Genomic DNA, 23,296 nt, shown 5'->3' on the forward strand with positions numbered 1-23,296 from the left:
GCTCCGTCACCCTGGGCAGCCACCAGGAACAGTTGCCTCTGATGCTCTCCTCCAGGTTTCCAACCACCCTCCAAACTGCCATGGACCCTTCCCCTCATGGCTGCCCTTGAGACCCACATTCAGGAGCCAGAAAAGCAGCACCAATATCACCCTCACAAGTTTCATCACACTCCTGTCTGCTGACCAAATACTGCTCAGCAGATTCATCACAAATATAACTAATGGAATCCCTGTAACTCAATATGTTGGGATACGCAGAGTAGAACAAGACACCAGAGAACACCAATTTCACTAGATTTGAAAGAAATCATTTACTCAATCACACTGTGTGGAAAATTATTTTGTTCTGACTACACAGGCAGTTGAAGCTTTTTCAGTACTGGTTACAGATGTCACAAACATTGACTTCAGTGCCTACTAGTGCTAAGGGGTAAGTAGAGGACTTTTATAATGCCCCTTCTTTCCAAATACATATCAAAGACTTCGTAACTTCTATAAATTCATTACTGTCAATAGGGCCAGATTTACCACTTACGTGCCCCTAGGCACAGCCTCTTCAGAGCCCTCCCCCACATCCCCCACCTGCAGCTGACCTTAGTGTTGCACACAGTATTAGAGAGGAAGGTGCCCCTGGAATGCGAGTGCTCTGAGGCACATGTTTAATTGGAAATCTGGCCCTGACTCTCAAGTGCCTCCATTTTTTCCCCAATAGAGCTAAAATAGAAGTATTATAATAAGCTAAAATTTTATTTTATGCTGAATGTTCCAAAATGCAAGCAGCAAAACAGGCACCCACATCATTTTTTAAAGGATTTCCTCACCTCCTCAACCCCATTTTAGATCCGAAGTCATGCTGGCCAGCTCCCTCTACAACAGCACCCTCTGTGCACCACAGCCTGTGAAGTCATTAGAGCACAGTACCATCCTATGGGTAAAGGAAAGGTCAGACAGGTAGTGCAATACTACTGCACATGAACTAGGAGTTCAGTGAGTCAAGTGATCCTACTGGCTAGCTATGCCTAGGCACCATATAAATCCTAATAATAAAAACTTCACTGTCTCCCTCCTCCTTGGCCAGTCCAGATGGTTAAGGAAATCTCATCCATGAAGGAAACACACAAAGATGACAGAAGGCAAACAACCCAAAAGGTGGCAGCTGAATGTTAGCATGTCTCCCCCTCCCTTTCAACAAACCAAGTTACATTCATAAAACAAAAGGAAACAAGGTTAAAATGAAGTTTATTAGTTTTTTTGTTTTTTAAGCTTTTTTTTTTTATATAAAACTGTTTGTGAAACAGCTATTTTATTCCCATGGCAGAGTGACCCCTGAAAGATGCACTAACCCCTTCTTAAGGCCTTAACAAAAAAAAAATTATTTGTTTTTTTAAACTCAAATGTTTAAAAATTACACAATTTACAAAAAAATAACCATATGGTATAGGCTATTAAATTGACATTCTCCCTTCCTTTGGAAAAAAACCAACAAAACCCCAAAACAACCCACCAACACACTAAAGAAGGGTTAACTGAACTTTCCTGGACAATTTAAACACACATTGATTCCATCAACATTCAGACTTCCTGTTCAACTTCCCACCCTGGCAGACAAACCAACATCCTCCTTTAGCCTGCTTTCAAAAGAGACGGCAGCTTCTTGGAATGATTTAGGGGTGTTCATCATTACTATGAATGGCAGAAACACCCTCCCTGCACCCACCATTTGGTGCAGACATATCCACATCTATTTGGGGTGTGTGTATTTGGCTAGCAGCAACTACCTTTTACTTCACAAGTCGCATGACCTAGGAGTCAGATGTTTTTCAAGCTTCTATTGTTAATCAAAATAAATAGTGTTTCTTGAAAAGAAAATATTGTAAACTCACTCCCCACGCATACACATATGAACAACTCATTGCCTGCAGCCATCCAATCCCCCTTCCTACCCCACAGGCAGTTTTGTCACGAAAGAGGATTTTTTGTTTTATTTTCTTTAAATCTTAAGCTCTTCTTCCAGAAGCTAGGGGAGAAGAGGAGGGAGACAAATCTGGTTAGTGGAATGCATAATTCCACTCCCTTTTCAACAAAAGGAGCCTCCTTTGGATTCTGGATTTAACATTTACTGTAGCTAGAAGAAATTGTGAATTTATCTGTGTTTTTAACATTGAATCAAATGCATAAAAAGGGATAGTGCACCTTTCATTTAAAACAAAGTCTTCCGAGACTAAAAAATAGATCTTTATATATATATATATATATTTTATCCCTCCCTCTTTAATTCCCCCCACCTGTTTCCTCTTTTTCCCTCCCCTCCCCATTGTCACTATGGAGTTTGTGTCCATGGAAACAGCTGGTTCAGACTCCTTGGTCATATTCTGTGATGTCATCAGTCTTGAGTGTGATGTAAGAATTTATGAAGGAAGTGCTGGCATTGGCAGGCACATCAAGAGGGGGCACGGCTGCACAGTGGGAGAGATTTCATTCAGTCATGAATGTCCACTGCTTTTTATCTCAACAGCCTAACCTGCAAAACAAAGTGAACACAGCAATATTAGTATACTTATAGTTACCCTTGTAACAGCCACCAGGACTTCAGAGCAGCTTACCCAACAACCTGACATAACACCAATGCCAAGAGCTAAGTTTACAGAAGCATGATTGTTGTTATTTCTTTACAACAAATTTTATGTGATGAAAGGTATCGGATTAACAAGCCTTGTAGACTAATCTGCTTAGCTACAGAAGAGGTACAGCATGGGCAGCCGCAGGAGCATACGTTTCCCCTATCACCACCAAGCCACAGACCTTATAACACAGAACCACTTCCTGCAGTGAGAAGATCATTAATCCTCAGTCTGTTTGCTGGAAACTGGCAACAAAGGGGCCCAATTAGGATCAGTTATGATGGTGGCTCTGTGATGTGACTCCTGCCCACTAGGAACTGGACCGAGATGCCAACACATTTCATACAGACAGATCACCAACCAGCCATCAGATAGTAACAACTTTCAACCAATACCAACCTGGGACTGTAATGAAACTGATGATTGAGTTCACAGGTTCCATATCCAGTTATTAATTGCCTGAAGTGGCCAGTCCTCACTAGAGGGAGGATGAGCCACATTTTGTGTATAGTTTACATTTCTTTATGCTGTTTTCTTGTTGTAGGTTGCAAACTGCAGGGGTAAGATTAGTGTTGTAGGTTGCAAACTGCAGGGGTAAGATTAATGTAAGGAAATCTTGGGGTGTCTTCAGGCAAAACCTCAAACTCTGGAATGGCCAGTCCTTCTCTAGAATATTTAGTATTTCAACTGCACAGATCGAAAAATCGCATGAGAAAAGATACAGAACTCCAGGAGTTTAAGTATAGTTGGGACTGAAATAGCTCAAAACAGGAGTCGAATTCTTCACAATTAAAGCCACACTTCCTGTTCACTTTTCTAGAAAACACCTCTCCCTTAACAAGTTGCCACTGCTAAGAAAGAACATAAGATTTAAATATTCTATTCCTTCCTGTGACCCAAGATTTAGTTATTTTGCAAGAATATTCCTTTGCTGTAGCTCACGTAACACTCATATATCCTATCCCCCTCATAAATGAGCTCAAGTGAAAAACAAAACCCACAACTTATGCTGGACATATGTACTGCAGTTAATAGTATTAGGGGTGCATGCACAAAACACACCTAACTACTGACAGTTACAACTCCAGAACTCCCAGCTGGCTGTGCTATGAAAAAACAAGCTATTCGGGGTATCAGCACACAAAGTAGATCCCATCCCAGCAAGCATACTACTTTACCGCTAAAATTCTCACATGCAGCAATATAAGGCTACAGGCAAACAAAAAGATATGAAGCAAGTGTGTAAAAAACAACAGACTATTATAAAGAGGAGATATCACTGAAGGAGAGAGGGCAATTCCTAGAAGTAACAGCTCAGTCAGCTAATCCTTGTTGGTATTCATTATTGTGCAATTGTAAGCCCTTATTGAAGGAGTAGCAAGCCCAAGCTGTTGACTCTGGCTTCTGTTCAACTGTGGCTTGCCCATGCTTGGAAGCAATCCAGAGCATTAGGCACTGACTCAGGGAAGAAACAGGCTCACCATGTATAAAGTTCCTCCCTGTTCCTGGAAAAAATCCAGAGCACCAGGTGCACTCACACACAGTCACTCTACATATCTGGAATTGACACAAATGTTCTAGGGGCAAACTGGCTCAGGAAGAGAGAAGCAGCCAACAGACACACAACCCACTCCCATTCTCGAACTTGATCCAGAGCACTAGAGTGCAGGCCTTTTTTACCCTTACGGAGATCAGAATGAAGGCAGCCAAAAACAAAGAAAAAAACCCAACCACCCCAACAGTCTATTCCTTCCATTCTAGCAGGCAACATTACAACCCATTTCCACCAAAAGCAGCAACAGGACACACATCTGTCCCACTCTGAGAAGATAGTTTCCCTAAACTACCCATGCATATCACATTTATTCAAACTTACAAGAATAGTTTGATTGGTGGGAGGGGTGCAGCACCAAAGGAGAGGCAAGGAGCCATAAGACATTCTCTATTATAGAGGGGTGGGGAGAGACACCAGTATCTCTAAATTAGAAGTATCTGGGAGAAGAGACGAGGTGAGGAGAAATGCAACACCCAGCTTTCATGTACTTGTGGTTTTATCCTCCTTTCCTCTCCCCTGTGGGATTCTCAAATCCTTGTCATCATTTTGAGGATGCCTTAACTCATACTACTCCATACTTTCACACCAGGATTTTTATTCAGAGCTTATGGACCAGATCCGTGTCTCCTTGTCTGGCCCCTAAGCACCCCTCCTGCTGTGCAAAGTGGCCCTAAAGATGCCCCAACAGAGCAGCTGGAGATTCTAGCAAGGGGGAGAATCTTCAGCAGGCATAGTCAGCTCTACAACACCCCACTTTTCTTCCCCCTCCCATGCTCATATAAGGGAGCATCTTAGGGGTGGGAGGTAACGCGCTGAGGGAGCATCTAGCTCCACTGACCCCTGGCCAGCAGAACAGCTCTAGCAGGCAGTTACAAACAAGCACCAGTTAGAGGAGCATGGAAGCCGCTTTTACTTCTGCTACGGGCTAAACTGTCTCCAAGGACTGAAGGAGCATAAAGATGCTTTAAATCACCTCCCTCTTTTCCTTAGGGTCCTGTGCCAAGAACTGGTCAGTCAGATTTGGTGGCCATATATATTTAGGCAGCAGACCTCCCTTACAGCTTTGAGAGGAAAGAAGCCCTACTATATTAGTTAAAAGTAGATGTTATTTAGCAATTTTCACTAAGCTATACAGAAGAGAGCTTGCATCATCAGGCTCTAGCCTTGTAGCCTCCAGTTAGAGCTTCCTTGGCCTGAGAGGCAGGAATCTCCACTTTCAGCAAAACAGGAAAAGCAGCAATGTACCATAAACCTTCCACTTCCAAAACCAATACCCAAATGTGGAGAGATGATTTATTGCCATTCCTCCAACAAAAATACCCATGCGGGTGGAAAAATTAACAAGCCTGGGAGAAGACTGTAGTGGGTAACAAGACCATGACACACACATTCATAAATGAGAAGTACTGTCAGATGTAGACTGGGCCGCTTGGAGAGTCCCTGAAACCAGATAAGCAGCAAAGGCTGCAGCCCTACAACCAGAGTTCTGACCTGTACTGCATTATGCACTATCTTCAACATTAGAGCTACTTCAGGCTCTCTGGCCCAAACTGGTAGTTTGCAGGACAGGGGCTGCTGGCTGGTAGTGGAAGCAGCTGCTTCTCAAGCTGCAGCTCCAGACTCCCTGCTCCTCTACTCCCAGAAGCAAAGAGGCCTCTGAGGAAAGGAGGGGAGCTGCCCATGAGTTTACAGCGGTAGTCACACAGGAGAGGGTGCTGCTAGGCTTACACAAGAGGGAAAGAAAAAAGGAGCAAAAAACAACCCTGCAGCTCAAGAACCTGATGTGGTCCCTGTTCCCTCCTGTGAATAATGTCTAGGGCTAGGCCTACCAGCTCCTCTCCTATTCAAAATCTAACACTGTCTCCTCCTGAGCAGCTTCAGTCTTTAGCTCACTGGCCTCTCTATATTCCTTGGTGAAAGAAGGGAGTAAAGGGGGAAGAGAAAGAAGATCATGACCAAGAGCAGCCCCTTGGGAGGTATAGCGGAGGATGGTAAATCAGCAGTGTGTGTGAAGGGCATGCTTGGAATGTGGTAGGCTGCATACATTTGGGGGCCTCCTTAATTGTATGGGGATGTTGCAAGAATTAATTTGAGGGCAGTCTGGGCAGGGATCACTCAGGTCCTCACTCTGGTGCTCCATGAAAAGCCCATGTAGAGACCCCATTCCTGAATCCACTAGAAGCCTGGAAAGGGACCCCACACATACCTGACTCTAAAAGTGGAACACTTTTGTTTTGCTGTATGCACACCACAAGCAGCAGATACTTGTTTATGGCGTGGCATACAACAAAACACCAGTGTCATTTGTCACACACTGTGGTGGCGTAATTTTCACCTTGGCAGGTTGGATGGTTGAGAGGCATGCCTACAACTTCCCATGGGGAGCAGAAGAATGCTGGGGGAGGGGAGAGGTAGAGGCAGAGTTGGAAGGGGAAAGAAGTTGTCAGAAGAACAGTTTTCCCTCTCTTTCACACCCTAATCCTTCCCCTCACCTAAGAGGGCTTGTCACAAGCAAGAGCAAATGTCCTGGGGATCCACTGCTTCCTTCTAGAAGGAGGGGAGAAACAGAATACAATGATTATTATTATTAATAATACTTTGAGCACCATAGCTGTAGAAAGCACTTTATAAAGCTAAGATGACAGGTATCTGCCTCGTGGAACTTAAAACGAATCAAGCATGAAACTCAGACTAGACTACCCTGCGAGAGGAGATCAGCACTGGAAAACTATGCAGCTACTTTCCTCTAAGAATAGACTACAAGTTAAGCAACTTGAAATTGAAAAACCCACACGAAAAAAAATTAAGGACACATTAAAGTTCACTGACTCCTGAAGTCTTATAAAACAAAGATCTAAGCAGTTATCAGGGAGGATAAAAATAAATAATTTAAAAATAATTAAAAACCATTTTTTAATAAATTTTAATTAAATAAGGCTTGTTTTTTAAAATAAACATTTAAAATTAAATTTGAAACTGACAACCTATATTAAGACCTGGAACCAGACTTTGCTGTACTGCTAAACAACTTTTGAGAGCAGGAGCCATTTCTGCAGGTGTAGACAATATCTTCCTCATTTCAGTTTATTCAACTAGTTCAATTCAATTACTAGTTAATTCTAAGTTAAGAAATGAAGTCAAAATTAAAAAAGCAGGAAAGACTGTCTTCCTCTTCCAATCTACGAATAAAAACTAGGTGTGAGAGGATGAGATCTCCTAGTTCTAAAATCTTGAATGGCGTAGTGACCAGAAACAATCAGTTCAATCTACTTACTACAGACACTTTCTTTTAATAAAATTAGATAGTTTTGCATCTAAAACATGTTTTTATAAACTTTTTTCCTTAAGTATCAAGCACATTTAAGGTTCTAATACATTAAAAATGCTGTTTTAATTGAATTTTAATTTCTATCCAAACAGAGCTTAACACAAATGACAAGTAAAAAATTAATTTAATAAATAAGAAATGCATCAACCATTTTCTATCATAAAATGTAAAAATTAAGAATCTCAATAAATGCAAGTTAAGCTATATAACAGCTTAAATCAATGTGTATAGCTACAGTGTATCCACCTGGTTAGAAAAATGAAGCACCAGTTTTAATGTAAAGATTATATAGTTGCAAATTAGCATGTTTTAATGGTTACCGGCCAGTGAGAATCAACCTCTCCTTAGCAAAAGAACTAAAACGTACAAATGCAAAACAAGATTAAAATCTATTCTTTTAACCAAGGTTTCCTGGTTACTGATTTAAAATATGATTAAAATCAGTAATTTAAATTGCTTTTATTTAAACAGTCCACCCTGATTATCATAAAGAAGCCAGTTCCATGTCTGCTCAAGTTTACAGAGATGCAAAACACACACTGCTAGACCATCATCCAATTATTGCTCAGCCACACCATCATTTACACTTTATGGAAGACAAAAATAAAGCTTAATTAAAAAAACTTGACAATCTTTACTACTTAGGGAAAAATCAACAATAAATAATAATGGTCAAATTTTGTTTGAATGGCTATTTTTCTTTAATGAAAGTCTCAGAATGTAAGAGTACTAAAAATCACAGAAGGGCTGAGCTAAACAAAGCCAACAGCCACATCACAGAGTCCTAATACCAAATACTAATTGTTTTCTGCTATTGCACATATAAAATACAACACAATTTATTAAATCTCACTTCATATAAAATACCACAAAAACCACTTTGTAGTCACTTGACTGGAGAAATAAGGAAGGTTTTAAGGCAAGACTTATCAGGAAGTGGCTGAGAAGAGAAGGGAGTCAAGAAGGGGGAAATAGCTGTACTTAGATAAGGCAGTAGAAGTAAAAGAGCAACTCATCTGCAGAATCAGGGAAAAGGGACAGAGGCAAGCAAGACCCGGGTAATGCAAATAAGCAACAGAATGAGGTCAGAGATCCAATTAGTGCCAACTTGGGGGTGACTGGGGATACCTGCTCCAATAGGACTCTGAAATTGCAAACTCATTTCATTTATGCCTTGTCTTCATGTATAGCACTATAGTGGCGCAACTGCTAGCACTTTAGCAAAGATGCTCCTACACCAATAGGTAGGGCCCTACCAAATTTAAGGCCATGAAAAATGCATTATGGACCATGAAATCTGGTCTCCCTCCATGAAATCTGGTCTTTTATGTACTTTTACCCTATATTATACAGATTTCACAGGGGAGACAAGTGTTTCTCAAATTTGGGGTCCTGATCCAAAAAGGAGTTGTGGGGGGGGGGGTCACAAAGTTATTTTTGGGATGGGGGGTGTCACAGTATTGCTATTCTTACTTCTGCACTGCTGCCTTCAGAGCTGGACGGCTGGAGAGTGGCGGCTTCTCACTGAGTGCCCAACTCTATAGGAAGCAGCGCAGAAGTAAGCGTGGCGATGTCATACCATGCCATCTTTATTTCTGCACTGCTGGTGGCAGTGGCTCTGCCTTCAGAGCTGGGCTCCCAGCCAGCAGCCGCCACTCTCTGGCAACCCAGCTCTGAAGGTAGCGCCACCAGCAGCGCAGAAGTAAGAGTAACAATATTGTAGCCCCCCTTGTGACACCTCCCCATCCCCAAGCTCCTTTTTGGGTCAGGACCCCTACAATTACAACACTGCGAAATTTTAGTTATTAAATATCTGATATAATGAAATTTACTATTTTTAAAATCCCATGACTGTAAAATAGACCAAAATGGACCATGAATTTTATAGGGCCCTACCGATAGGAGAACTTCTCCCACCAGTGTAGTTAATCCACCTACCCGAGACAGTAGCTATAATTGGCAGGAGAATCTCTCCTGTGGACACAGCGCTGGTTTATATGGGGGGTTAGGTTGGTATAACTACATCACTCATGAGTGTGGATTTTTCACACCCCTGAGCAACATAGCTATATTGATAAAGGTCTGTGATATAGACTTGGCCTTAGGCTACCAAGCTGCCATCAGATAGCAATGACTTTTTTTGGGTGCGCTGCATATTGATAGTGATCTGCAAGCTATCTAGATAACTAAATGGATATTCTGCAGAGCCAGGGTATGAGGAAGTGCATTTCTCAATGGCTTTGCATTTTGGTAACCAATACAAGGATAAATATTAGAGAGATTCATAAGACTGTGGCCACACAGATATGATTCTACCTACTTCAGCTCCAGTTTGGTTGGACAGGCAGGAGAAAGGGCTTGGTATGGGAGGGGGAGAGTGTAACAGGTCTCTAGTAAGGATCACCTCTTGCCCCAGTTTGGGTAGAGGTATCCTGCATTCTAAAAGTGAGAGGCTTGCAAGACTATAATCACTGCACAATTATAATCATTTTGAAATATCAAAGCAACTAAATTCTGACCTGGCAACATCCACATTACAAAACTGTAAGTACAATAAGACTAGTTTATTCCTAAATACAAAGTTTAAGAAGGTGGCAATCCTACACCTAAGTGAGGTGGTGGGGTTGGTTTTGTGTTTGTTTGTTTATTGGTTGGTTGGTTTTTGGAAGTTCACTCTTTAGGTTCCATCAAATTAAGGAAAGATTTCTGCCAGATTCTGACACACATGGAAGAGACAAAAGTATGAGTGGACGTTTCTGGCACTGAATATGGGAGTTGGGTGAAATCCAGCAACAGTAGAGGAGGGCAGTTATTAAGCTTTGCCCTTGACCAGCAAACAGAGGGAATTGCTAAAGAAATACAAAAATGAAACCACTAGCCTGAAGAAAACTGAGGAACAAAAATCAAAGCAATCCCAGTTATAACCTCTGTGTGTGTACAAACTGCCCCAACTTCTCCCACAGAAGTGGAGAGAGGGCAGGGGGCGGAACTGGAAGTCCTCCCCGCAACTCACCTGTGCTTGCTTTTATTTTCATTCCCAGGAGCACACTTCCCCCCTCACCCCCGCTCCGACTGCTCTGTGCTGAGACTGCCTTTCACCATCTTGTTCTGCAAGGAGGGAAGAGAGCAAGGAAGGAGGGGCTGATGACCCAAGCCAAAAGGCGGAGGAGCAAGGAGATATGAGGGAGAGCAAGAGACAGGGGAGGGAAAGAGAGGCACACAGAGAATGAAAGAGAGAAAGAAAAGTCAATACACTGGAATGAGTTATACAGATTTTCAGACAGGATTTTCCCCATGACAAGAGCTGTCATTAAGCAAGAGTGGAGAGTTTGGTTTTAAATTAAAAAAAATATATAAAGAATTTCACAAGAAAAAGCAAAAACTTCTCAATAAAACCCTTTAAAAGGTGACTGGCAAAGGATTTCTGAAACATTGGACATGTGCCCTTTTATGGTCTATACAAGAGGCTTAAAAGTTCTCTTCCCCAACACTGTTACTCAACCCTAAAAATATCAGGAATGTTGAGCATGACCATTCCTGGCTCGGTTGGAGCACCCACTAGATGTGCCAGAGGATTTATAAAGTTAGCTCTCAAACCTCAATTAAAGAGACAGAGTGTCTAGTGTTAATTAGCTACTGAGGTTAAATAGGCATTAACATAAAGCAAAGAGCTTTAAACAGTCTAACTAAAAGTCCCTTCCTCTCTCAATTACTAAACTTTCACCCTTTTGGCTCTCGCAAAGTCACAGTTTAACTTTTTCTCCAGTTAGTCATTTTAACACAGTGGTTCTCAGCCTTTTCCACATCAAGACCACTTTTTTCATATCAGGATCATCCCTCAACCATCTCTAGCTTGGCCCCACCACCCTCCCATTTACAATATTGGAAGGATAAGGTGGTCATGACCCTCAGGCTGAGAACCCATGTAATTCTTCCCAGGAAGCTTTGGAGCAAACTAATGCTGATCAGTGAAGCATTCAGCAAGGGCAGAGCCACATTCAAGCAAGGAAAATCCTTCCATTCTCTCTTGAGCTCAAACAAGTGACTCAAAACTTTACCATGAAAAAGCTGCAGATGACGAATGCCAATTTCTTCCCATAAAACAGGCAAAAGATCTGCACTGGGCTTACTGTTAGTAAATGTCACACTTTTACAGCTTCATCAGGTACCTGTTTCAGTTCCACTGCCATCCTCTGTTCTCTCAGAGCTTACCAGTGAACTGAACTGTGTTCAAATAGCTTATAAAACAGACTGCATTCTAGTCACAAGGCAGCTGCGTTTTAGTGTTTTCCTATTGTAGTTTGAGAGGAAAGCACTAATTCAGCACTGCCAACCCAACCTATCTGCAAGAACTGAATGCTGGAAAGCTTTAAAAGTTGATATTATTTTAATTTTTTAACCCATTAACAGGGGTTCTAAACTTTATTGCACCGCAACCCCCTTCTGACAACAAAAATTAATACATGACCCTAGGAGTGGGGGACTGAAGCCTGAGCCCACCTGAGGCCCACTGCCATAGTGCGGAGGGGTGGTGGTGCAAAGCCAGAGCCCCACCGCCCTGGATGGGGAGGCCAAAACCCAAGGGCTTCAGCACCAGGCAGCAAAACCTGAGCCCTGCTGCCAAGGGCTGAAGCCCCCATGCTTGGGCTCTGGGCCTGGCCAGTGGGCTTAGGCTTCGTCCCTGTGTGGTGGGGGTCGGGCTCCAGGCCTGGGCCCCAGCAAGTCCAAGACAGCCCTGGTGACCCCATTAAAACGAGGTCACAACCCATTTTGGGGTCCCAAACCATAGTTTGAGAACCACTGCTATAACATGTCTTGTCAGTGGACAGCAAAACCAGGAAATCCTTGCGTTACAGATCCTTCACAATCACAGTAGACAAGTGTAAGAAAAAAGACACCAGTTTCATCCAGCTGTTGGGGCAGTTCAGACCTTTCAATTATTGATTCAGGCAGGCATTAGTGCATTGGTTTATGCTTGTTCCACATTTCTGAGATTCTCTCTGCAACCATGAGGACTAGAATTTTTTTTTTTTTAAATGAAAGGATGATTAAAAGGGAGGCTGATCATTGCTTACAAATTGAGAACCAAAGGCCTAGAGTCTTCCAAGCTAGACAGGATCTGAATTTTTAACATAAAAAACAAACCACCACTGTTTTTTAAAAAGTGCGGGGATAAATACATAAAAATAGCTTGTCGTGGTAAAACCACTTGTTCAATATACTCTTCTCCTGTATATAGATTTTATCTTTCAGAACTACTTGTAAAAAGACCAGAAGCCACCAGATGTCAGTCTAATCCAAGGCACAGCAGAAGAGAGCTGCTGACAAGTACCTGAATGGAGTAACTGAATTCTCTGAAGCATTCTTGCAAGTGCTAGGGAGCAGAATCCTCCTTCCCCTCCCCATCCCAAAATCTAAATTACAAGTTGTGCTGTCTATACTCTCACACAATTTAAACCGATTCCTGTAAGCCACCAGAATCGCCATTCCTCCTGATGTTTTTGATCACCTAGTTATACAGGTTGATGCTTCGGTAACTCGTACTGAGGGTGTGAGGGAAACAGAATCAGCTGAGTACTGAGGATGTGAGGGAAACAGAATCAGTACTCAACCTGGTAACTGCTGCTGAACTATGACAAGCGGCTTCTATTTCTGGCAAGTCTTTGCTTCCAAAAAGCAGATTAAAACTTTTCCATTAGACGTTTCTCCTTCCTTCTTGTATCCCTGGTAAAGCCCAGAAAGAACTTTCACCAAAAAGTTGCAGTATAGCACTCAAAAAGGAACATATCGACTGTACCATAAAAGATAGGAAATTAAGCTGGGTTTCATATAGTCTCTCTGAAGGTCTAGACAGCAAATGGCAAAGACATATAGTAGGCTTCACAGATCTTCTTAAGTAATCTGTATTCTTCTAGGTAGATACTTATCCCCAAAAATGCATCTCCCACAGACCTACACACACACATGGCTTCATCTAAAAGCATCTCCTCCCTCTAAAACATGTTATCTGGGTATAAAATTACTTCATTAAAACAAATGTAGACAGAGCCCAGAGGAGGAAAGCTCTGAATGGACCCAGCAGGGAAGAGGTTTCCTCTTACCTTGTGCTTGGGGCACCTCACTGAGAAATTCTCTTCGTTTAGTAAACAATCTAGAGGAGGAGAAGACAGACAGCAATTTGATTATTTTATACATAAAAGTATACTTTGCATAATGTGTGTGTATTGATCATCCCTTTCAGATAGATGTTGTATTCAGAGATCTCTTCTAGAATTACTATTTGGGGTTTTTTGGAGGAAAGGGGTTTCAGGAATATTTTAGTAAATTAAGTTACCAATAGACCTGAGTGATATTGTCTTTACTACAATCAATATGCCAAGCCCAACTTTCACCTAATGCCTCGCTGCTGCATAAGGAGTACAAATCAGAGCAAACCCACAAATCTCTCCTGGCTTCATGAATTCTAACCCTTAGAAATACAAAGACAGGAAAGACTATACACACCAGTAGTTCTCAAACTTTTGCACTGGTGACCCCTTTCACATAGCAAGCCTCTGAGTGTGACCCCTCCTTATATTTGTAAGTGTTTATAATTTATATTTAACACCATTATAAATGCTGGAGGTCAAGTGGGGTTTGGGGTGGAGGCTGACAGCTTGCGACCCCCCATGTAATAACCTTGCGACCCCCAGTTTGAGAACCCCTGAGATACACCCATCTCATCTTAGCATATTATCCCTGCTTTATGCTTCAGAGGAAAGTGACTGCCCCTCATGTTTAGCAGAAAGTCCCTGAAACATCAGGGGCAGAAAAAAGTTGGTGTGTGTGTTGTGACTTATTTCTAACCCCAAATCTGGTGATCAGGTTTTGTTCATTGGCACCACGCTTGATATACCGCAGGGTCACTCATATTGCTCTTGGATCTGCTTCCACACTCTAACTGTGAAGCTTCACTAATCTAAGGAACAGTTTAATGACTTCACATTTTTAAGGACACTAGAACAGATCAAGTTTGTTTTTAAAAGTGACTTTAGCATTATTAAGAGGTGCTACATTAACAGCTCCTGGAACCGTTAAGTGCTGTATCCATAGAAGAGGGTGCACTAAAGGCAACAAGGTAGTGCAAACTTTAGAGCTCCAGCCTTCTACTTCGGGATTTCCAAGTGCCCTACATTTCCATTTCACAATCAAATCCTGAAGCTGCAGTGCACTCTACATAGGGGGTTCAGCTACATCTGCTAGGTATTGTCATCTATGGTGCTACACCACTCTTGGTCAAACTTTTGACACCACCTCCAAATACCTGATGTTACTCAGCCAGCATCTCATTACTGTGTTATTTCTGGTGGATCATCAGTGTAAGAATTCAGCAAGGCATTTATGACCTCGTGTCCTCTCCAATGTCCCCAGATTGCCAGCAAGTTGCACTGTGGTTAATAAAATGTGCTAATTTAAAATCTTAAGTATGTAGCATAACTACAGCTCTCTGCTGTTCCAATCTGCTAGATGAGTTTAACAGACAGCACCTAGAGCTTCAGGGCAATGCTTTCTAGACACCCAAGCAGAGTTTCCTTTGCTGGTATGAAACATTTCTCAGTTTCAAAATCAATGCCTCTGGCCTGAATCAATAGGAAGTAGCATGCAATAGCCGAAGTTACTTCAGAGATTTAAAAAAAGAGAATAAAAACCCTTATCCCTGCGCTAAGGGCAATAATTTCAGATGCAGTATAGCAAAGACTGTCTCATTATAAAGATAGGAATTTTGCACAATGAGACTGTACCATGAATTATCATTGTACAACACAGTAATCATCAGAACAAACCTGAAAATATTAGAGAGAGAAGATTGTTTTCTCCTTTTAGTGAACTCAGCACTGGTGACAGACGAAATCCTCCATTCATCCCCCAAATGGGAAGGGCATATAGAGGTGGGCAGTATAAGCTTCCACACGTCGTTTCCTGTCAAGACAACTCATGCCCTGGATCTGGACCATGCGTCGGGATAAGAAAAGCTCAATATCTATTATTCAATCTTTGTCTTTTTCTGCCATAAATGCCAACATTGGAGCCAACTAATGTCAACTGTGGTAACTAGTGTTAAAGGTTAGGAACACTTATCTCTGCACTGGGAATGGGAGAGACACTGTGAGATCATTTCATAACTGCCACTAACTACTCCTAAGATGGCAAAAACTTTTGCTTACTACCAACCTGGCCTGGATTTGAACTGGTGACCTAAGGTCACACATTTCATTACCCAGTCAAGTAAACTTTAAAAATCAACTCCAAGAGGTAATTTTAGATAGCAAGATAATAATACATCAAGCTAAGGTCAGTTCAAGGAGGAAGATGGAAAGGCAGTCATGCACCTTGTCTGAGCAGGTTTTCCTGCATGGAGCAGTCAGGGAAAACATATAACAAAAGAGGATTTTGACACACAGTTATGCTTATATCTCCTTGTACTTTGTCTCTCTCTTTCTCTCTCTCGTTTGTTACCCTTCACAAAGAATATTTGCAAGCAAAGAGGGTTTTTGTCCCTTAAGAATTCATCATTTGCTAGTTATTCTGTTTACGGAGTACACATCCTTTGTTTGTGATATCACATAATATGGATGCTGTGGAGACAACTGTGATGTAACAATCAGGATTTGACTCCAGGTGGGGAAGAAAAAAAACAAACAGAGGGAGTGGATGCGAAATCTCAAGAAACAAGTATCCTGTTTCCATGGAGATGTTTCTAGGACCAAGTTATCTCAGACATCAGTGGCTCTTCATAAATTTGAACAGATGAAAGCTAAACACAGATGAAACGTTAACAATAGCTATCTCCATATTATTATTATTATTATTACCATAGTGCAAAGCACCATAAAGTCACATCACAACGAACAATAAACACAACATAGGAGTCATGGGCCAGCAATCTTCCTCCACATGTCCTCACATAGCCTTGTATAACATGCCATTCCACATATTGTCCAGTCAGCCACATCGTTGAATCACACTCACCACAGGTGCCCCCTGACCCTGGCATTCACCACCAGTCCCTGCAAAACTTGCTCCCACTCTTCCTTCATTCACCCAAACCACATGTCACACAAACTCAAGTTTTCTTTTACCATCTTATTGAAATCAGGTATCACCACAGTTATGCCGTAAATTTGGGAGATTATCTCCTTGTTAGTGTAGCGTTTCAATTTGAAGACAGCGAGTGTCAATATCCTGTTTCTGTAGCATCCACGTCTAGCATGCATAAAGCAAGATGCTGAAGACAAGAGACTGCAGCAACTTCATTTTACACTTCATAGTAAAACCTTTCCTTCTCCAAAAGTGGCTGGGTATCATTAGAACAGTAGCCACAAGTCCAACTCTATGTCGATTTGGCTTCCCTTGTAGTCATGCCACCCCAATATTTGAAGCGTTAAATATGCTTTAATGCTTCCTCAAGCCTGGGTAGAAGTTTCTTTGCCTTTTCAACAGACTTAGATTTCACCGTTGTCTTTGTCCTATCTTCATACAGAAATTATTTAAGTGGCACTGTTTAATTTTGATTCGTATGCAAGTGGAGAGCTAGAGTTCAGCTCTCTTGCACACAAGGGTGTCTTATTTTGACAAGGATTATTTTATATATAAGGAGATCAAACACAAGATTGAGTTAGGATATATAAAAGCATTCATACGCACAGGCTGGAGCAGGTTTATTAACCACGTGCCTTCCTCAACAGCCAATCAGCAACAGTGGTGCAAAACTTGGTTTATTCGGGACCAGGCTAGTGATCTAGGACTAAAAATTGATCTTCAGTGTAGAAGCACAGAGCACTAACTGCTATCCTAAAGGGACATCCACCAGCAAATTGATCTCCTGATGAACCATCAGGACCAGAAATCAAAAGAGTCCTCCAGCATATAAGTACAAAGTCTTATGATTAGCATTCAATTCCTATTCTTGTTGTTTACTGAAAATGGACTCAGACACTAAAAGGAGGAAGGTAGCTGTGCTGTACTTGTTCTTCTCTGTAGTTCAAATACCAAAACTTATTCAGCTACAAAAATACTTAAACAATGGGAAGTATTTAGTTTAAAAATAAAACATGATTGTTACCAACAATATTCCGAGAATTGTTTTTTAAAAACACAAATAATGCAGAGAGGAGACAGATCAGATGAGGAGCTGGGTGAGAAACTGGGGCTGGCTGGCAAAGAGACTGGGATTAGGAGCTGGTGAGGGCTGTGGATGATTATTGGAGACCAGAAGGGGGGAACTGGGACTGGCTAGGTGAGGAGATGAACTGGTAAAAGGAACTAGGGATGGAGAAGATACAGGACTGAGACAGGGACTTGCTGGAGAAGATGGGGCAGAAAGAATTACTAGTGGGGAAATGGGCAGAAGAATTTATGTCCAGTAAAGCACACTTGCCTACAGAGCCTGGAATGGAATTCAAGATTCCAGAGTCTCACCATTCCTCTGCTGTTATAAATATCTGTGAAACTCATTTGCAAGGTGTCTCATCTCCCTCTCGTACGGGTCTGCAGAGTACGACAACCTACTACTACTCTCAGTTAAGCCATTGGCTCCTGCAGGAAGTGTGTGTGTGTGGTGGCTCTAGATTTCAACCCTGCTAACGACATATGGGTGTCACTATGATGCCACGTGATGGAATTTCTGTTTTTTCAAGATCTAGGAAGTTACACATAAAACTGTGTTAAAAGAACATCAAGTATGCAAAAATTAGGAAATGACAGCAGTAAGGTTGCCAAATTTGGCCTCCTTGTGCATATGCATTATGAGACAGGCTTTAAATTACATGATGAATTGTTTTTTCCCCCCACAGAACCCATGCTCTTCCAGTGCACAGCACAGACCTGCTTCGGTGATGAATTAAGATTGCATAATAGAGGAGACGGTTTATAGGATCCCTCCTTCATGTTGCAGCAGCTGGAAGGTGCACAGGGAAAGAGGCAGGGAATAGTAGGAAGAAAGATGACAGACTCATAGTTAGGGCAGCAATGCTGCCCTGGAGAACTGAACTTTATCCCTGCCTCTGCCACAGAATTTTCTTATGTAATGTTGGGCAAGCCACTTAACCCAGACTTTTCACACATGATCAAGTAATTGGGGGTTCCTCATTTTCCAAGTCCATAGCTTGAGATATTGGGCTCTGATGTGAAGCACAGCTGCAAAATCACAGCTACAACTGATGTCAACGTGAGCTATTCTTTGAACAAATGAAGTGTCATACAATGCTGAGTACTCTGAAATACCATGTCCTAAGGCCTCTCAAACTGGGCAACCAAAATTAGTGGACATTTTTTACATTAATCTCTCTGACTCAGTTCCCCATCTGTAAAATAGGGATAACACGCCACATCTCACAGGGGTGATATGAACATAAATTCATTAGCAATTGTGGAACACTCATGCTACAGTGATGAGCACCACAGAAAAAACCATGAGAAAATAATAATTCTGTCTGCAGAGCAGAGTTGACCTGGAGTCACACACTGAACAATGAGAAAACATAATATTGAATAGCTAGTCATTAAGTAAGTACCATACATTCTGTGCACTGAACAAGATAGCGGTCCTGTGGAAAAAAATAGTATGATCTCATAAATAAACACTGTATCATAACACACATGCACAAAGGAGCTGCATTATGATTGTACAGGCGACTTTACTTCAGGCATTTCCTAACTTCTGACTGCTTGATTTTATTAAGACTACAATGTCCTTTTAAAATAGTTTTTTGGGGTGTAATTTTAAAGAGTGTGTGTCATACCACACAGTAGATGAGGCCTTAACTGGATCAAATTCAATGTCAAAGAACCCTGAATTCCATTGCAATTTTAATTCTGTTTTATTATTTAGCATTTATATTGTGGTAGCATGTAAAGGACCAATAGGTTGGGGCTCTATTGTGCTAAGTGCTGTACAGTCATACACAGGAAGACATGAAGTTCAAGAAACTCACCCCTTCTCCTGCAACGAAATATCCTGTGTAGGTTTAGCAAGCCAGCCAGTCAGTCAAATAATGTCAGCTGACCACCTATTATTTGACCTTGGTCAAATATTCCAGCAAGAATGCCTGATGTAGGCAGTGGTTTACCTTTTTGATTGAATCATCGTGCCATTCTTTCATTTTTTAGAACTTCATTTAATAGTGATTTGCATTTTTCCCAGTTAAAATAACTCAGTTAAGTAACATGTTTCTTGTAATTAGGCATATGTATCTAAGGGTAAATCTGCTGGAGACCATAAGATCTTACTCTTCTTTGTTATCATTGTTACTGTTCTAATAAATTAGCACGTTAAAATATCTGACAAAGAATTTTTGGACCATTCAAATGCCCAACCCTAATCCTGTCTTCTAAATCAGAGGTTTTCACCCTTTTTCTTTCTGAGCTCCCCCATAACCCCCAACAAGCTATAAAAACTCCACAATCCACTTGTGCCACAACAACTGTACTTCTGCATATCCAGTAGATTAAAAGCAAGGGCCAGTTCTAGGGAATAGCAAGCAGGGCAATTGCCCAGCAAAGTTAAGTTGCTCAGCCTTCGGCTTCAGCCTTCTGCCCTGGGCGCCTAACGCCAATCCTGCTCTCTGGCTTATTTTCGCAGAGCTCCTGAAACCTGCCCTCCCCCCCTCACCCCGGGGTCCCTGGACCACTGGTTGAGAACCATCATTCTAAATAATCTATGTTCACACCAGGCAACCGCACACACAGATAGCACTAGTACGCTGATCACTGAGCAAAAGGAGCAGCTCCTCTAAAACTATACCAGAAGTGAGCAATGTCAGTGCTTGGATAAGAGACTTGTGTGGGCAAAAATGAGGTGCTGCTGGAAGTGGTGTTTATGACTCCGCAGGTGACACTTTCCATTTGGAATCTACCAGGCTAATGCCCAATTGTACTGCTAAGGAGCATGTCACTGCAGGAGGTGCTGTCTTTCAGACGACATGAAAAATCTGAGGTTCTCATTACTGGGAATCCTTAAACAGCCTGTACAATTTTCAGGGGGAAAAGGGGTTCATCTCCTATGTCATGGCTAAATTCCACTTTTTTTAACTGCATTCTACAAATTTAAAATTCTTTCTGCAGTTTCAAGAAGATTCTTCTACATTTCTTAATCCAGCTTGTTTCAAAGTACTGCCATGCTTTTTTTTTTTAAATCAGCTGCCATGCTCCATTCCTTACATTACTGTATTCCTTTGGTGGGTTAAGAGATTCAGAGTACAGCAGTTTGTAAAGTGCTCTGGAATACTTTGGGGGCAATATGTGTCCTATAACTGTAGGATATTATTAATCTTATTTGTTCTTACCTGCATCAATGGCACACGGGTAATGGTATCGGAAGGAGCAACCTTTGTTGTAGCAGCCTAAGGTGGCTCCTGGCTCCTGGCAGTGGGAACATTTCTGAAAGGAATAGAAAGATAGAAATATTAGCAAATAGGTGAGCCCTCTATCGCCTCCCTCCAAACACCTTTTCCTGGTATTTCCACCACACAAACTTCAGCAATTTCAGGCACTACTTTCTCAAAATTAATCGAGAGCCACCAGGTCCCAAAGATCACTTTTTAGATTACTGGTACATTTCCTTCAAACATCAAATAATGGGTTCCACCATCCAGCAGATAAAAAGATAGGCTTTTCAAACATACTTTTGCACAGCAGCGGTAACTGGACTTAATGTACTGTTAAATAGCAGACAACTCTACCAGCTGCCGGATGAACAGAACTATCAACATTCCTTGCACCTACTAGGCCATCATTGTCAAGTCTCTTGGCAGATGTTTCAGAACACAATGATGACCTCAGTATTGGAATTGCAGTATGAAGACTTGAATATGTCTATAGCAACTTTTAAATCAGACTTAGCAGAACAGAGAATGGATATGGGGCCCTAGTTGGTATAAAAATCACTATCTGATTCATCTGGCCAAATCTTTCATTACCACTGACATGTCAATCCAAGAAGACTGAAGCCAACCTCAGCATTTTGTCACACAAGATAAAGATGAGGTGTACCTGGTGCTAAGGGGAAAACCCATCTATGTCTCAAAAGAATGGTATGTCTCCAAAATAAAAGTCTTCAGTGCTAGAAAGATGTTGGTACTAGGGCTGTCGATTAATTGCCGTTAACGCAAGAGATTAACTAAAAAATCTAATTGTGATTTTTAAAAAAATCACAATTAATGGCAGTTTTAATCACATTGTTAAACAGAATACCAATTGAAATTTATTAAATATTTTTGGATGTTTTTCTACATTTTCAAACATACTGATTTACATTTATGGGGGGAGGGATAGGTCAGTGGTTTGAGCATTGGCCTGCTAAACCCAGGGTTGTGAGTTCAGTCCTTGAGGGACCACTTAGGGATCTGGGGCAAAAATCAGTACTTGGCCCTGCTAGTGAAGGCAGGGGGCTGGACATGATGACCTTTCAAGGTCCTTTCCAGTTCTGGGAGATATGCCTATCTCCAATTATTTATTTATTTAAAAAATTACAACAGAATAAGAAGTGTACATTGCTCTCTTTATATTATTTTTATTAAAACTATCTGCACTGTAAAAATGATAAATAAAAGAAACAGTATTTTTCAATTCAGCTCATACAAAGTACTGTAGCGAATCTCTTTATAATGAAAGTGCAACTTGAAAAATGTAATGTTTTTGTTACAAAGCTGCACTCAAAAACAAAACAATGCAAAACTTTAGAGTCTACAAGTCCATTCAGTCCTACTTCTTGTTCAGCCAATCGCTAGGGCAAACAAGTTTGTTTAAATTTACGGGAGATAATGCTGCCCACTTCATTGTTTTGGTTTTGAACATAGTTATTTATTTTTTAAATAATTCTACATGTGTAAGTTTAATTTTAATGATAAAGAGACTGCACTACAGTACTTGTATTAGATGAACCGAAAATGAAGATTTCCTTTGTTTTTTACAGTGCAAATATCTATAATCAAAAAATAAATATAAAGTGAGCATTGTCCACTTTGTATTCTGTGTTGTAATTGAAATCCATATATTTGAAAATGTAGAAAACATCCAAAAATATTGAAATAAATGGTATTCTATTATTAACAATGCAATTAATCGTGCAATTAATTTTTTTAATCGCATGACAGCCCTAATTGGTACATTTATTTTCAATGTGAGAGACCTTAGCTGATGACCATTTTTAATTTCCATTACTTATTCCTAATATCTCAACTGGTTCATATATTTAATAATTTTATCAGATGGGTGTGAATGCAACAGAGTGAGAGCTATTCACTGACTTACTGCAGCCCTAATGGCTTTAGAGAATTAGGCCTACAGTGTATTTCATTCAGAGAGCAACTTTATAAGTAAAGTAAGTGTTTTTCAAAAGCACAAACTAATGAAAGCTTTTGAAGAAAGCTTGTTTCTGACAGGCTGAAGTTTCCCTTCTTCATAAAAGGACCTGTGATGTGGTTAGCACAGATTCCATTTAAGGTTATGAGCACCACAACAAAAAAACCCACCCCAATATCTACAAGAACACTCTGGTTATAAAACATAAACCTATAAGAAACACAGCAAATTCAGTTTTGGAGATAAAATGTGGAAAAAAGCATAAAAAAATAAGTGCTTGAACAATTGGTCAGAATCACCTGAAATGTGGACCATAACAAAAGTTGTCTTTTGAACTCAGATTATACATATATACAGATCTAAAACTGGTCTTTTATTATCAAGCAAGTCTCAGACCTGATCCACGGAGTTCTTGTGTATATAATAAGTAGGGGGTTATAGTAGATCACCCTT

General features: G+C 41.0%; 1 protein-coding gene across 10 annotated transcripts in view; it reads right to left on the reverse strand.

Annotated features, from left to right (window-relative positions):
* Positions 1-292: 292 nt before the first annotated feature.
* Positions 293-23,296, reverse strand: part of TCF20 (transcription factor 20) — a 219,989-nt gene continuing 196,985 nt past the window's right edge. For 3 of the 10 annotated variants that reach the window (XR_003998373.1, XR_003998374.1, XM_030547753.1), the window contains 2 exons: positions 20,827-20,920; positions 293-2,521 (listed from right to left, as the gene is read on the reverse strand). Coding sequence is in view for 8 of the 10 variants with exons in the window: in XM_030547753.1 (XP_030403613.1) it covers positions 2,517-2,521; positions 20,827-20,920 (99 nt within the window). In the remaining 2 variants the exon portion in view is untranslated. Of the gene's footprint in view, positions 2,522-6,668; positions 6,724-10,517; positions 10,646-13,605; positions 13,656-15,355; positions 15,490-20,826; positions 20,921-23,296 lie in introns of those variants that run through there. The other 7 variants (XM_030547727.1, XM_030547721.1, XM_030547740.1 and 4 more) reach the window with 6 other exon arrangements.

This window comes from Gopherus evgoodei, chromosome 1 (genome assembly GCF_007399415.2).
Source record: "Gopherus evgoodei ecotype Sinaloan lineage chromosome 1, rGopEvg1_v1.p, whole genome shotgun sequence".
Lineage (NCBI taxonomy): Eukaryota > Metazoa > Chordata > Testudines > Testudinidae > Gopherus > Gopherus evgoodei.